At 34.7% G+C, this 17,150-nt stretch overlaps 1 protein-coding gene across 4 annotated transcripts in view; it reads right to left on the reverse strand.

The window, feature by feature from the left end:
• The window catches only part of NSF (N-ethylmaleimide sensitive factor, vesicle fusing ATPase), a 69,373-nt gene that overhangs the window by 36,440 nt on the left and 15,783 nt on the right, over positions 1 to 17,150 (reverse strand). For all 4 annotated transcript variants that reach the window (XM_081932113.1, XM_081932114.1, XM_081932115.1 and 1 more), the window contains exons 5-8: positions 14,290 to 14,456; positions 12,636 to 12,743; positions 11,492 to 11,567; positions 6,246 to 6,401 (exon numbers count right to left, since the gene is read on the reverse strand). In XM_081932113.1, the coding sequence (XP_081788239.1) occupies positions 6,246 to 6,401; positions 11,492 to 11,567; positions 12,636 to 12,743; positions 14,290 to 14,456 (507 nt within the window). The remainder of the gene's footprint in view (positions 1 to 6,245; positions 6,402 to 11,491; positions 11,568 to 12,635; positions 12,744 to 14,289; positions 14,457 to 17,150) is intronic.

Here is a 17,150-nt window from a genome sequence, read left to right on the forward strand (position 1 = left end):
TGGCAGCTATAGCTCTTATAAATAGGGATGTGCTAGCGTACTTGTCAAACGTATGTCACTTTTCTTATGTATATTTCCCAATTTTTATAGGTCTTCTTGCTATCCCCTCGTGAATGCATATAAGAAATAAATGAAATTATTGAAGTTAATGCATCTACTTAGGAGTTTGCCTATAAATCTGTACAATTTAGATGTGTCCTTGTTTCAGATTCTGTAACCTCTGTTATAGATCTGCCATCTTTTTGGCAAAGAAAAGGTTATTGAATTTTTCATTGATTAAAAAGTCAAAAAAACAACAACCCCACCCTTCAAAATTACTCAAATGACTCTTGTCCCTTCATCTTGGTGAGACATCCTGTGGAACTCAGAATCAATAAGTTATACAGCAATTTAGCAAGCACTGGTGAAAAATATCTGATGAATATCTTTATTTTCTAATTTTTATTTTCAAATCCTCCTATACCTAATATTTATTTTATCTTGTGTATGCCTTTTGATTCCTAGTGACTGCATGGACTAGTTCCTGCATTTTTCTTGGCAAGGTTTTCAGAAGTGATTTGACATTGACCCTTCTTAGGGCTGAGAGAGGGTAACTGGCCCAAAGACACACAGCTTGAGTTATGCGTAAGGTGAGTATAATACTCATGGTCTCCTGATTCTAGTCTGGCACACTAATCTCTACACCAAACTAGCATTCTTTTACCTACATATCTACATTTTTTTTGTAATGGCCCTCAAAAAGTGTACATTTTTCCAGTGCATTTAATTTCCTTGAAATTTCTGAAACTCTTTACACAGATGTCTTACATGTGGTTTTTTGGAAAAAAATATATAATTATAAACTATATTAAATAACCTGTCTCCACTTGGTTTCTCTAATAGTTTTAAGTTATAGATTACCACTTTCATATCAGTTGAGATTCAAAGTGTATCATACCAGAATTTTAATGAAACCCCTTTCATATAATTCTTATTATTATAAATTTTCCAAGATGTTGTCTTAATTTGTAGAATATAAATGATTAAAATTAAGTCTGGCATCAATTTTAATTCTAAAGAGAGTAAACTTAAGCATTCAGGAAAAGGGTGCTGCTGACAGCTGAGTAATAAATGTATTATAATTCTCTGGGAGTTGTCAATCTTTGCTACAGTTTTTGAAACAGACTAGTTGCAAAAATAATGTCCATCAAGACAAGAGGTCTAAGGAGAAATATTTTTCTACTCTCTTATCCTTGATCTCTGACCATTACATATAACTTTCTTCTGAAATAGTGATTAAGGATAACCTACCAATATTACAAGTTTCTGTTTTATTGGCCCCTGGACTGTAAGTAATAAAAGCCACTGTAGTCTCCCAGCCATATGGGTAATGACACTGCTATTCAGAAATTTCAGAAATGATAGCACAAACCAGGTGAAATAACCCAGCATGTTCAAGACATGCAGCCCAATTCCCAAATCCTACTTGATAAATTTTGATTAAGATGGGGAACATGCACTAAAAACAAATGTTTTGAAACCATTCATGACAAAGAGCAATAGGAATTTATAAAGCTGCCACACATATAAAATCAAGTTATCCTAGATGGGTATAGCACTTTGTAATTAATAATTCTAATGGAAGCAAGTCATGAGGATAATCACACTAGGTCTCTAAATATGGGGAAGTCCATCTGAGACCTAACAGTACTAATGGACCTATTCCCTCCCCCTCCATAAAGTTGCCTAACCCCCTTTTAAAATTAAAACTGTTCATTATTGGAAAAAAAACATATTTCATCTGCTCTGAATCTACCAGTTATCGGAGGGCTGCCCAGAGTTTAGTATTTACATCAGCAAGGGTAAAAGTCAGTAGAGCTGATTGGCAGGAACTGCAGGAGCTGGAGATGCCACAGATTAAACCTGGGACCTTCTCCATACAAAGCACACACTTTACAGTTGAGCCCTCCCCCACACTTTCACCTCTTTGCACCCAATAGCAGTCTCTGTACAAAATGTCCCCACCTGGCCAACATGGAAGACTCTGGAAACATGAAGACAGGCCTCCTTTCAAATAGACAGGTGATGACAAACTTCAAAATGAAGCTACTCTGCATTTACATCTTATCTCCCTTCTGAGAGAAAAGCAGGCAGTGTATCCAAATGTCAGCATTGTTAACAGATAGCTTTTAAAACTGAGCCTCTTCCTTAAGATAGGTGTATCTAAATGCCTCTGCTTACCATCATTTGCTGATCAAAGGTCACTCCTTAAACAGGGCACCAGTTTTTAATTATTTGCTCACCCACTTGTAACACACAATTCACATGGGAAACTATGCCCATCAAAATAACAGAAAAATATATTACAAGGTCCAAAGACAATGTTGTCAGTATGCCATTCTCAGTAGCTTGACATTTGATACAAATTAAAAGGAGATAAACCACATCATTAAGCTAGTTTACAAATACCAGTCTGAAATGCCATTTACAGGATTATTTGTTTTGCTTTAGCTCCCAATATCCCAATCACTCAAACTGCCACATTTCTCATATTGTTCAGTGCATGGCTAAGTGACACTCGTACAACAGAAATAAACCATATTTGGGAAAAGAATGTTAACACACAATTATTAGGCACAATAACTTGTCTGGTTAAGAACAATGGGATGTATAGTTAAAATAACAGGCCCGGAAAGCTGTAAGTTTATGACAGCTGCTTTAACAGGTTAGCTTACAGAAGTCACAAATATTTACATGGAGAGGAGTGAGAGAGAGAGCCAAGAAATTTTAGAATTCTAATAGCATCATTTCTATAACATCTTAGTGTTTCACAAACAAAAGGAGAAATGTTTGAAGATTATACTTCAAATATCAAAAAGAAAGGACAAATTGGAGATGAGAATACTGTATTGAATGTTAGCAAATGTACTTTCCGTATTTAGGCATGACTGCAAGTGGGAATTAAAATGAAAAGTTGCACAAGTTGCATAGTTAAAGAAACTATTGTCCAGACTGAAAGTCCCAAATGCTTACACCAATACATGACATTGGTCCAGGAAATATACTGAAATTCGGTGAAAATGACAGTATTATAGAATGCATTGAAAAATTCTTGTAACCATTTTTGTAATCAAGTTCTAAAGATTTCTGGCCTTCTTGTATCACTCATATCCAATGATAAGAGTCGGAGCAAGTAAACTTACTCAAAAGCAGATAAGATATTAGTTAAATGCATTGTGGCTCTTTCTAGTGATTACAAAGTTTCTGAGCATAATATCTATTGGCCTCCAGTACTACAGTAAAACCAAGACCACCTGCAGGAAAAATGACAATGAAAGAAGATGAATTGGAACCAATAGACCCTCTAGGATTTATGCAAACTGGAGAACAATTATCTCTTCCGATGGAATGCAAACAAAAAGAAAATCAGATTAAAGCAAGAATTCCTAATGCGTATTGAGAAAAGCCCTGGGCTAAAAATAAAAATTGCACATATTTAAACATAACTTGAGCCCAAAAGTGGGACTGAGAGCTTGCTTTTTATTATTCTTATTTAACTACATTTCATTTACTGTAATTTTAGGCTTTTAGCAAAATCACAGCCGCAGAGGAGACACACCAGCAGCCTAACTTTCTAAGAGCTCAAAATGAGAAGGCAGCCCAAAACGTGCTTGAAGATTACAGAATAGGCCACCAGCATTGATGGGTTACAGCCCACTTAACCTTACTTTCAGCCATTGAATTTTAAATTTTATATTATTGATCCATAATTGCTAGCAATTTTCTATAGGTTTAAAAAATCTAGCATTAATATTTATTGTAAAATACATAGCTATAAATCTAGTGTTATTTTCTCCCATACACTTCTTTGACACAAGTAAACTGACACACATGTCCATTCTATTTTGGAGTTGATTACAATATTTACCCATCAAGCATTGCTTTCATTAACTCAGGTTTATGGTGTGGCAATATTTATTAACATTCCTGGAAACTGCAGTTATGGAAAATGCTTCTGGGTATTATGTATAGGAAGATCCTTATTTCCTTAAATGGTTAGATCATTGAAATGATATTTAAGGCCCCTAATTCACAAATATTCAAGGTTATTTGTGGATAAATAAAAAAATGCAATGAAAATCACATGATCTGGGAAATGATAAAGAGGCCTAATATACCTTAAACATTTACATTTATTGCAGTAAGAATTTCATCATTTGACACTGCTGATTTTTCCATTATGCATAGATTAGCCTTTAAGAAGCCATAAGCTTTCTCATTTTGTTGTTAAACTCCAACTAATAAGCTTCTCTTTGGCATTTGAGAAGAGTCAATGCAGTTTCTTCACTGTAACAAACTTGTTTCTTTCTCCTTCATACTGCATTCTTGAATAGTTACTATTCACTTCAAAGGTAGACTAGATGATCTCAGGATGAAAGCTACCTCCAATTCTACCACTCCATATCTAAGGCCTCATAACAGGCATGTCTTTGTGGATTCAGGAGAGTGTAGTTGATTTATATTCCTGTTTTTCCCCCACTTCATTTTACAAATGGAAGAATTATAGAACCCCTATTCTGAAGCAAACTGTAATGCAGATGATCAATCCCGCCAGGCTATACAGCTGGCACATTTATCATTTTTCATTTGTGAGGCAGAAGAACAGAGAAAGGAAAACACAGAGGGAAAAGATCTTCTCCTGCTATACACAGACTCTAAGTTTTTTCTTTTCCCCTCATGAATTATTATGGTAAACCTGAACAGATGTCAACCTGGCATTTGGGCTCTGAAATATAGTTGGAAAAGCAAGTTATAACTAATGCAGAGAAAAAGGATGGGTGTCAGGAAGCAGCCCTCTTCTTCAAATTTCAGATACGTTTCTCTTGCCTAAGGGAGGGGCCTGTCGGGAAAAAAATGAAGCTGCAATGGGAAGCTTTGCTTACTAAAAAGCAACTTCTCTATTTGAAAACGACTGTAGCTTGTCAGGGGAAACAAGCCTTTTAAGGTTATAAGAGACTCAACCCCCATCATCTTCTGTCAGGAAGTCACAAATTTGCTGTCTTCTGAAAAATTAACCCAGTCCATGGCCAACAGAAATTTAAGAAGTGTAAATTGGTTGAGATAGAACAACTCCATGAGACAAGGAATGGCTGCCCACTGTATCTCTTCCACATCTTGTCTATTTTCCCCTTCCAATCTATAATTTTTGAAGACTGCCTGGACAAGTCTGTGCAGTTTTCTTGGCAAGGTTTTTCAGAAGTGGTTTACACATTGCCTCTTTCCTAGGGCTGAGAGAAAGTCACTGGTCCAAGGTTACCCAGTTGGCCTTACGCCCCAGGCAGAACTCATGGTCTCCTAGTTTCTAGCCTGATGCCTTAACCACTACACCAAACTGGCTCCCTTGTGTCCTTTACTGCACTTTAAAAGAAATATACTGAAGCATAACAATGGCATATTTCCAGTTTTAATTAAGAAGTAAGTTTGCATCATTAGACATTTAAACTGGCAGAGTAGCCAATCTAGAAACTGTTTTAGAAACAGTAAAAATGATATAATTTTATCTATGTCTTGTTAGTTGAATTGTTTTGTACGAAAAAACAGTTTATCCAATCCTGCCCATTTCCCTAGATTGATTTGAAAGTGATTAAATAGATACTTACTGTCATAGGAGGAGCCTTTAAGTCTTCCCTTTAGCTAAGTGAAAATTTTAATTTGTACCACATAAGCATTTTAAAGCTAAGCAAACATTGAATTGCCTATGTTGGCAGACTGAATATGTTTCAAAGCTTTAGAGCAGGGATCCCCAAGTCCCACTCCATGGACCGGGCCACGGCATGCCAGAAATTGGATTGTTCAACAAGCGAAGCCCCATCCGCGGGATATAGGCAGTGTGCAAAACCACTCTCCCTCTGGTCTGTAGAAAAACCTCTCTCCATGGAACCAGTCCCTCGTGCCTAAAAGATTGGAGCCCACTGCTTTAGAGTATCTGTTGATTGTGCAATGAACATACTATCATCCACCCAGCTATTTTTATTGACCTTACCTAGCTTAAAGCTATGGGGAAACTATATTTTAGTTTTCTTATCTCACAAATCTTTTCTACATTTCTTGCTATGACAGTTTTTATATTTCATTTCTCTCAATCCATATTTTCATCCTGCACTAGCCCTTATTGTGTTCTTTTGGACAGGGCTGTAATTTCTGTGATGTGCACTGGGGTCATATAATATCGTTAACATCTACTCATGTTTATGTTTGATACAAACCCATTTGCTCCACAATCTCAGGTGGGAATACTCGAGAGGCAAATGCCCTTCGGAATATGTCAGAAAATTCTTTATCAAGACCTCCAATACCCATCTTCTCAAAATTCCAATCAGGGTTGATGATAGACTGACGATTTTCCCGAGTTTTGGATTTGCCTGCAGAAAAAAAGAGCAAATTCAAGGCCAATAATTTTAATCGGAACTGTAATAGATGGCTACGATACATTTCATACACTATTACATATGTCTGATGCATAGAACAGTTTATTAAGAACATGAGCTAAGAATTATTTCAAACTCATTTAGTTAAGAATAGACTGAAAGATTGCAGATAACTTCATTATAATAGAAAATAGAAAATATCACCCGTGTCTAATGTGTTTGCATGTAATACGCCCACTCAAACAAAACATACATACAGTATACCTTTCAGACTTAACAAGAATTTAGTTAGCCAAGCTTTCATCCCCATCATTTCATCATGTTTTAATAAATTATGTATGTATGTATAGATTCCCTGCAAACAAAAAGCACTATTTTAAATTAGTTTAAAAATTCTTCTCTGTTTTTTTTGCAAGTAAAGGATCTAATAAGATATAATAAGTCATAGAATCATATAATAATACATCACAGAGATTGCACTAGATTTCCTATATTTTTCATGGGGACAGTCCAGTACACCATGCTGAACTTATTTGCTCATGACCTGATAGGTTATGAAAGATTATTGAAATACCTGAAAACCTTACTTTTCCTTTTGTTTAGGAGAAGAAATTTTCTAGTTTTCATAGATTTGGAAATATTTTTGAAAACACTGCAGAGTACTGTAGTCATCTAAGCCATTGTATTTTCCATCCTTCCAGCAGCTTTCCTCTAAGAATAATATTCTAACAATGCCAAACTAAAAATCTGTCCGTGATTAACTTGAGGTTGAAGCAGAAACAAAGAATGTTCTCTCCCTCCCTCCCTCCCTCCTTCTCTTTATCTACCTTTCATATTTCTTATCCACCCATCTCCCTCAGAGAGGAGTTCTGGTTCGTGTACCATACACTTTGGCATAAGGAAACTGACAAGAGAGGCACACCCTTATTTTTTTGCAAGTACAGGAGATTCCATCAACAATTTGTTTCCAATAATGACTTAATTAATTTGAAATAGTAATTAATAACAGTCAAAAATCTGAATGAACTTTATAAATTAATATTATCACCCAAGGTTAATTTTAAGAAATTATAAATTAGTAAAGAGCAAAAACATATTTTTCTCAATGCATGAAAGGGGGGGGGGGGAGAAGATATATTTAACCACTATGTATTAAGGGGCCTAACTATTCTAACTATAAATCATTCTAATTGGCACAAAGAAAGTTACTTATATATTTCTACACAGGAGATATAGTAGTTATTGGTAAATTAGATCCTGCCCATCATTTCACCAATCCATTTTGAAAACAAATTAGAATTAAAAATCAGTCTCACATTTTTCTTAAAACTAAAAGGGAAAGAAGAATTTTTTTTAAAAAAAACATGGTAATGGCTGCAATAATATGCATCATCTTATGTATGCTTATTTATTGTTGCAGAGGCTTCCATAACACTAAATTCTTTCCTGCAATAGTCTCACATGATAACTCTTTGGGGCCCAGAAATGTGCTTTTAAACTGCCCCTTCACACTAAAATCTGTTTTTTTTAAAATTTGAGTAAAATAACTGAAGATAAAACAGAACATCGTTTCTACAACACTTGGGACTCAAGAATGTTGGCTGGCCTGTTGCAAATGGCTCAGAGTTCTAACAATCTATTCAGCTAATGTACTTCCCCCTTCTGCCTTCCATTAAATTTCTACCTTGAAAAGCCAATCTAGCAGGCCTATAATTTGTAAGGTACATCACCTAGGGAGTTAAGGCTAGTGTAATTCAGTCTTCTTGAACTTGGGGATCTATTTTAAGGTGTGGAATTCACCTCCCAGAATTTTTCAGTTAACATTGAGAATCCTGGGAACTGAGGTCTACACTATTTATATAGCAAAGTCTGTCAAGCTTTTTAAATAATATTTTTATTATATTTTCACAAAAAGAACAGATAAATGACTCAGACCAGGCACTGGAACTAGGTGAAATAAAGGATTAAAAGTAAAAAGGAAGACTAAGAGTTGACATGAGTCCAAGTAAGAGTGAAGGAAAAATAGGTAAGAAACAAGGATAAGAAAAAGGGAAGAAAACAAATCTACAGCAAAAAGGGCTAATTAGAGAAGGAGTTTGAAAAATGTACTGGTACTGAGATCTAGAACACCTGAATGCTTTGGACAGTTGTGCTGTGAGGATTGATGTAGTCTGACAAAATCCATTCCAGGAGTTCACATGTACATTACATCCCTTTTCTCTTCATCAGTTCTTCTTGCTCTTGCTCTCTAATTCTCATTGTTCCTAGCACTCTATAATCTCCATGCCACACACACATTCTTCCTATTTCATATGGTTGCGTTTTGGCATCTGTTTTCTTGAATGCAAAACTACACTGGCCCTTGACATGTTAGTTTCTCCAAAAGGTATTAAGGAGGAGTGAAACAGGATCTCTGCTGAAGTATTTTGTTATTATGTGCAACATATTGGACAATGGTACTCTATAACAATGTCAGAAGATCTAGATAGCAATAGGCCAGTGATGGCGAACCTTTTAGACACCAAGTGCCCAAACTGCGCATGCGCGCATGCCCAAACTGAAAGGTGCAGGTGTGCAAATGCACACATGAGCAGACATGCACATACACAGACATGCGCAGGTGCAAGCACAGATATGTGTGCATATGCAGCAGAGACCTGAAGACCAGCTGGCCAGTGGGAGGCAGGGCGTCCCACCACTGGCAGAGCAGCAAGAGGTAAGATCTTTTTGTTTTGTGAGCTTCTGTTTTGTCATTTGCAGGGAAACAGAAGTTCACGAAAGAAGCACCACAGAGATCTGATCTGGGGAGATGGTGCACGTGCCAGCAGAGAATGCTCTGCATGCCACCTCTGGCACGTTTGCCATAGGTTCACCATCACTGTAATAGCCTAATGGCTTTGGAGTCAAAATAAAAAAAAGTGTTCAATGAATTGGCAATTTGCAGGCTACAAGAATTTGAACAACAGAAAAGTGGAAACAAGAATGAGAAGGAATAAAGAAAATAATGGGGGAAGTACAAGACCACAGTTAGGGCTTTGGTTATGAGGGGCTGTATAAATTGACAGGAAGGAAAGTACAGAGACTTGAACCCATATATCAAGAAATCAAAAGTAAGGGGGGGGGGGGAAGAAGGATTATGTCCTTACTTTAGTCTAGATTCGGGGGGGGGCACTTCATTGTTACCACTCTTGTCTATGAACAAGGTGCAGGGAGGTCATAGGGAAATTCATTAAGAGAATTAAGGTAAATGGTTAGCTTTTAAGTTGCAGAGGTCTAGTATTTTATGTTATTTCCAAGGAAGCAGCAAAATTAACCACTCAGCTTTTCCATTTTATTTTTCTTATTCAATACTGCCACATCCTGGCCATAAGTGGTATTTGAAACTCTGACAGCAAAATAATTGCGGCTTTTCTTTCATTCCACAATACACTGTTTATTAACCATCAAATCCCACAAGCATTCTCCAATCCCAAAAAGCGGTTATAACATAGCAAACCCAAACATAATTAGGAGAACCAGCAAAGCAATGCAAGTTTCTGCTAAATTAAGTAGATAATTTTCAAAAATATACCACAAATTTATTTAAAACACAAGGTTGTCATAAAATGTAACATTTATCAGGCTATACAACATGTAAGCATAAAAGCATGTATAGATTGTTCCCAGATCCTGATAAAATCCTTCAAATGTCAGATTAGTGGCATATCTATATTATCAGCCTTTTATCCAGGCATGGCACACTGCATATAATAAATCCAGAGGTTAGACAGAGTAATTTTCCACATCCAAATGAAAAAAATAAAATGTAGAAAATCCCTCATTATTCAATCAGTTTCAATGAAATGAATTTCCCAGGGGTCATCAGTGTGGCTTTTTTTCATCTGAAGAAACAGCAGAGAAAGGAACTGTCTAGCCAAAATATGATATAATGGTTAAGGAATTTGACCAAGACTTGAGAAACCTAGATTCCTCATTCAGCCAGGCAGACTCACTGATCTAGGGCAATCATTATTTCTCAACCCACCCATCCATAATGGCTTTGCTGGGGAGACAAGATTAGAAGAGTACTATATATGCCACCTTGAGATAAAGAGTGAGATATATACAGATCGTAAGCTCATTGTCATGGATTCTAAGAAGTCCCCTCAGGATAGAATACAATTCTACATGATCAATAAAATAGAGAGGCTGTACAAGAACAATTGGGAACATCAACATACAACAGTCAGTATATCTGTGAAGAAATATATATATAACAAATCAGTGGTGGGTTGCCAATTTTTTTACTACCGGTTCGGGCGTGCACAAACGTCTGGGTGGGTGGGTGGAGCCTCCCACCGCCGCTACTATCGGTTCCCCCAATCCAGGCTGAACTGAGAGCAACCCACCTCTGTAACAAATGCATTTTAATATGTATTTCCCGTGGTGTATTTGTTCTTGCCAACTTTCCTCCCAATGCATCTCTTTAATTTGCACATTTTTAGATGTTCTTAGTATATTTACTAAAAAGGAGTACATTTCTAAAAGACAGTTCAAAAATGAAATAAATGTATTTAACCACCATTCACTTTACTTTTCAATTCAAAGGAGTATGACTAAAGTAGATTTATCTAAGAATGTGAGCCAACGAAAGTACCTAAAATTTGTAAATGCCAATAAAAAGTAACTGAGTTCACATTCTCATGACATGGCTATAGGATCCTTAATTATTAAGTGGGTGACATCTCTCCTTATACTTCTGGATACTGAAACTTTTTCCATGCTTCTTTTAAAGGCTCAAAAATGATAATTTTCCTTTGCATCTAGTTACTACCAACTCTTTTCTATATTCTTGTTTTTCTTAAACCAAGATGTCATTGGTACCTTTGGTTAAAGAACAGTGTCTTCAGGAAACTGAAGCATCTGATGTTTTGTAGCTCCTAAAAGCTTATCCCCTTTAATAACATCTGTTGGTTAGAAAAGATGAACTTGATTCTACTACTACTAAGTCCATATAAATGGGGAGACAGACTAGTTAAAAATGGATTAATAACTTTTGTGACTTCTAGTTGGAATCCAAAACTATTTCTCATCATTAGACTTACCAATAAGAGTGAGAGAAGAACTCTCAGCCTTCTCAAATGCAACTTGACTATTTCCCACAACAAGACCAATTTCAATCTAAGCATGGAAACAAAATACACAAATAAAAGCCTTTAGGAATAATGACATTTTCAATATTTCCCACTGGGATGCAGAAGGCAAGAAACAAATTAGCCAACAGCAAAATATAAAGTTATTTTAATCCGACTGGCATTCTGCCTTCGCGCTATTTTCAGCAGCATGTTCAAAGGAGGCTAATTCGTGATTATCTGCTACCTGCTCAATCTATGAAAACAGGAAGAGGATCAGGCATCTAAGGTTCTAGAAAGGAAAACAGCTGCCAGCACAGAAGGTAGATGCAGAAAATACCATCACTCACACTGGGAAATGACACAAGTGGGAACAGAATAGTTCTAATATAAGAACATAATAAAGTTAACAAAATTTGCCATATTTATATATGATAAATATACATGATATACATTTGGCACTTAGGATTTGATCTCGATTTCTAGAAGTATTGTTGAGCCATATGCTGTTTCTTAAAGTGTTTATTTTCTGAATTATTTCTTCAACTTCTCAAGGTTGGTTTGATTTTCACCGAGTATGAAATTCTCTTAGTCTGAGAACTAGGATTGTGGTAGTTTTGCATGGTTCATTTTATGAAAAATTAATGTTAATTCACCAAATAATAAAAGTACAATGCTTTCCTCCCTTTAAAAATCAAATAATTACTTTGTTTGGGGTGCCTTTTGTTTAGACTTCAGACAATTTCAGAGACATGGTGATGACAGCCCAGAATCAGGAGGATCTGAAATCTGCAGTCCATTTTTCATCTTGAGGGGGAAGGGGGTATTTCTTAACATGTCAGCTTGTTTTGTAAGAAAATCAAGTTTTCAAAGACTTCAATTTTTCTGCCAAATTTCAAGAGATGTGGTCTTGGAGAATTCTAGGAAGCCCTCAAGCTGCTGCTTGCTCAATCAAATGGGATATTCAGATAGAATTAATACAAAATTGGCCAAAGTACCTGCAAGAAGTTCACCACGAGTGCCCTTTCCCAAATTCTGGGGCTTGAAAGTTCAGCTGCCATTTTTCATGCCATGATCTTTATCTTAAGACTGCATACTTATACAATTTGCAACTTACCTTCTGTTTTTTACTTGTGGTACTATCTCCTTTAAGAATACTAGGATCCATAGCTTCAATGTCCTTGACCAATAAGCCAAAAAGTTTGTCACTAAAGCTAAATACAAGCTGCAGGAGTAAAGAAAAATACACATTAAAATAATATAACAGGATAGACAACCAATGTTCCACATACAAAATTGGGTGGTATGGTTTATCCTAGTTATCAGAAGATGGCACATTGTATGGTACATACTATGAAGATCAGGGCCTCTGCTGATCTGCAAAGTACAGGCAGTCCTCAACTTACAACAGTTCATTTAGTAACCATTCAAAGTTATAACAGCACTGAAAAAAGTGGCTTATGACAATCACGTGCATAGTCATATGAACAAAATTCAAATGTTGGCAACTGACTCATATTTATGACAGTTGCAGTGTCCCTGAGTCATGTGATTCGCTTTTGTAAGCTTCTTATAAAGTCAATGGAGAAGCGAGATTTACTTAATAAACATGTTACTAACTTAACAACTTCAGTGATTCAATTAATAACAATGGCACAAAAGGTTAGAAAATGGGGCAAAATTCATTTCACAACAAAAAATTTGGGCTCAATTGTGGTTGTAAATTGAAAACGTCTTCCATAAATTGAACTACAGGTTGCTGAAAAATCACATCCCTGAGTGACAGTCTCTTCATGTCTCCTTTAATCACTATCAGGTTGTATCTTATATCATACAGTCTATCTGTTCACCCATCTTTATTATTAATTGCTGGTGTGGGTAGAGAAAAAAATATGTCATTGATTATATTATAATCCAGAATTAAGAAAAATTGTTTTGGGTTAAAGAAACACTCCAACCATTCTTCATACTCAATGGGAACTTTGGAAGTAATCACCTGAATGCATCTGGAAGGCACCGTTTTTCAATTTCAAACCCAATATCAATTATACATTATTTACTTCTATTCTGCATTATTAATCACCCTGGGCACAAAGCCAGCTAAGTCACTTTCTCTCAGCCCCAGGAAGGAGGTAAAGGCAAATTATTTCTGAAAAACCTACAGGAAGTCTCTGAGAGTCAGACACAACTGAATGGAAGAAGAAAAAAAACTATTATGCATTCCTTGATCTCTTACAGCATGGATCACTGGATCTATCTACATTTAGCAGCAGGAATAATTTTAAGAAATGGTGAAAATATAACTTATTTTTTTAATTTTTATTGCAATTATTATCCCATCTAATGGCTACAATAAACACATAGCTTGTCTTGTACCTAAACTGGTCAATCTAGTGTCTTCCCTTTTCTGCTCTGATAAACTTGGCAAAAGATTCTAGCAAGCAGAGGTATTCTCCAACAAATGTTGCAGAATACTATGGATTACTTGAGATATTCTGGTTGCATAAATACATTATATCATTCAACAGGTTTTTAAGTGATGTCCTTTAAAATGTTGCCTACATCTAGGCATCAAGAGCCCAAAATAATCTCCAAAAGTTTGTAGCCTACAAAATATATGTATATGCTAACAGAAGGCCTTTTATTATTTGCATTATAAAAGGAAGTGTATGCAATTTATCATTCATAATTATTCCATATCTTGGTATCAAATATAAAGGTTATTGCTAAATGAGAAACACACAAATGTGTAAAACCATTGGAACACAAACCTGCTGTCCAACTGTGAATGCTTGGTTATTGAATTGCTGGATGAACTCTGCTGCCATTTTGTCTGAGTCATAGGGATTTGAGTCAATACTTTTCTTCTGCAGGAAGTCTATCTCAATAGTCATAGTGCCAATACATTGCTTGGTCTTATCAAAGTTATACAAGGAAACTGTAAGAAAACAAAAACCATTCTTCAACCATGATTCCTTTCAGTAGAACTTTGTGTCCAAAGAAAATTAAAAAAAAAACATTACTCATTTAATAAAAAACATGGATATTATGAATTGCTCATAATATTATGTGCCTCTAATGCATTGATTGATTGATTGACTGATTGATTGATATTTCACTTATAAATGACTGGAGGGGGGAAATGTAATTCTAAAATGAATATATGAGCCAAAAATGTCTTTTTACAAGAAAATTTTGTTATCATTTTGTGTGAATTCTAAGAACTCTGTAGGTGCCTCTAGACTTTTAATCCCTTTGAATCATTTGTCAATACTTAATGTTACATAGCTATCTTTTATTGTCTAAAGCAGGGATACATATTTTGGCTTACATTTCTTATGATAATTTCTTACGACCCATGACCATTTCTGAATCTAAACTCAAAAACATTTGGAAAACATCAAGGTGCCTATTATTGATGCAAAGGTATAAAATAATTATATATAGAATCTAAAAGGCTATCTTTAATTGATTTCTTTTGTCCTTCCAAAAAAAGTTTAACACCTGTTGACTTTTAGGCCCCAACTGTTGTTAATTTTATTAAAAAATCAAATTTTAATTTAATATTGAAACTTAAGTTAATTCAGAATACATCCAGATGAAAAAAGGAAATTATGGGGGAGAAATAAAAGAAATGAAAGGCTTTTTGCATTATGCTTTATTTTCTTTAATTACAATAATTCTTTAATTACAATAATCAATCCTCTCCCTCCACAATTTTTTTCTTTCATTACAATTTCAAATCCTTCCTCCTCACAAAAAGAAAAATCTTAAATGCTTACAAAATATCAACAATTATCACTTCAAGCACACAACAGGAAGTAATAGTAATGTTTTATATATGGGTGGCACAATTATTTCATTGTTTTTGTTGGCTTTATTGTGATCAGTTTAGGATTACTGCATTTAAAATAGGTACCCATAATAAATTTAATAAGTAAATAAATGTGAAATTTAGCAGAAATAAAGGTATGATTGTTGCTATATTCGTATTTGCAATTTACTTGCATATTTGTATTGTGGTACATACATTTGTATTTGATTTGGGAAAGCCACACAATTCTTTTTCCCACATGCAACATGTTAGAAATTGGAGGGAACATTATTTGCAGCTGATATCATATAAATAGTCAGTCAACTCTGTACATACTTTGTAGAAAAATAAGTCTTAATAATGCTTAGAAGAATTAATACTTAACATTAGTTTCCTTCTATAATGAACTATCTTTCAAAATTGTTAAATTTTATCATATTGTCACCAAGTGTGAAAAAAAAATCCTGTTCCTACTTTTTTGAAATGTTTGTGTTATTCCAGTTATTTTAAAATTCTGAACCAATAAGGCATTTTTGACAATTGTCTCAAAAAAATTTCATCTTTATTAAATCTTGCAATCAATATGAATTCTCTATCATCTGATCACTTTTTGTATGAACACTTTCATGAAAATAAATATTTAATATTGAAGCAAGTGGTAATAAGGCCAGAGCAAATCATCTATATTTATTATGTACTATTACATGCTGTTTTTAATTACTGAATAATCTCTTATAAAGTAACACCTATATTTGCATCCAACCAAAAATATTTATGTAAACATTCTCTATGGCAATATGATTCAATCTGTAAACCAACTTAAAACTTTTGGTTCCATAATAAATTTTATTATCAATAAGATTTGATAGAGGCAGTCCATATTTTTCTTTCACATCTTGCATTCTAAATTTAATCAAAAAAATTGCATAACAAAATAAGGTGAGTTATTTCTCACAATCTATTCAGTTCTTATGGCTAATATTTGGAATAAAATATTGGCCTTGGGTAAAATGTTCATTTTTACCACTGATATTCTTTCTAACCAGAAAAAGTTTAATTTTTTCTATCTGATGATTTCTGCCATAAGTTTGTGAGTAATTATTCTTGAATAAATTTGGATATTTTTATAAATCTATCAATAAAAAAGATAAAATGCTTTTTGTCACTTGGACCAACAAATATCTGTTTTGGATTAAATTTTATAATAAACAAGTAGATGGATTATTTTTCTAAAGGATATTTAGGTCTCCATGTGTTTAAGAGAAAATGCAAAGACATGTAGTATAGGATACTTTTCCTGTTCGTTTCTTTTGTAAGAACCAAAGTTGCAAATATTTTAAGAAAAATATTAATATCTCCAAGAATCTGCATGTCTCTCACTGTAATTTTCATAAGATTTTGCTTCACTATTATTTCAAGCATAAATTGCAGCAACTGCATTTTTCCCTAATTCCATGTGAACTCCCTGTTTCATTATGCACATTTAATTTAATTTTATTTTATTAAATTTATAGACCACCCCCTCTCCCCAAAGGGACTCGGGGCGGTGTACAGACCACAGTAAAAATATACAAAAATTAAATATTTTTAGAAACCCATAAAAACAGATTAAATAATAGGCTGTACAGTATAATTAAAAATTAAAACAACCTAAAAAACCTACCCCTAAAAATTTAAAAAACAGGCTAGAGGGACACAAAACTACAGTTAGGCCAGGCCAGCTAAGTTGAACAGGTGGGTCTTGAGTTTCTTACGGAAGGAGCGGAGATCAGTAGTTATTCTAATATCGGGGGGGGGGGAGGTCATTCCAGAGGGTCG

The sequence above is a fragment of the Natrix helvetica genome (assembly GCF_964273705.1).
Source record: "Natrix helvetica genome assembly, chromosome: Z".
Classification (NCBI taxonomy): Eukaryota; Metazoa; Chordata; class Lepidosauria; order Squamata; family Natricidae; genus Natrix; species Natrix helvetica.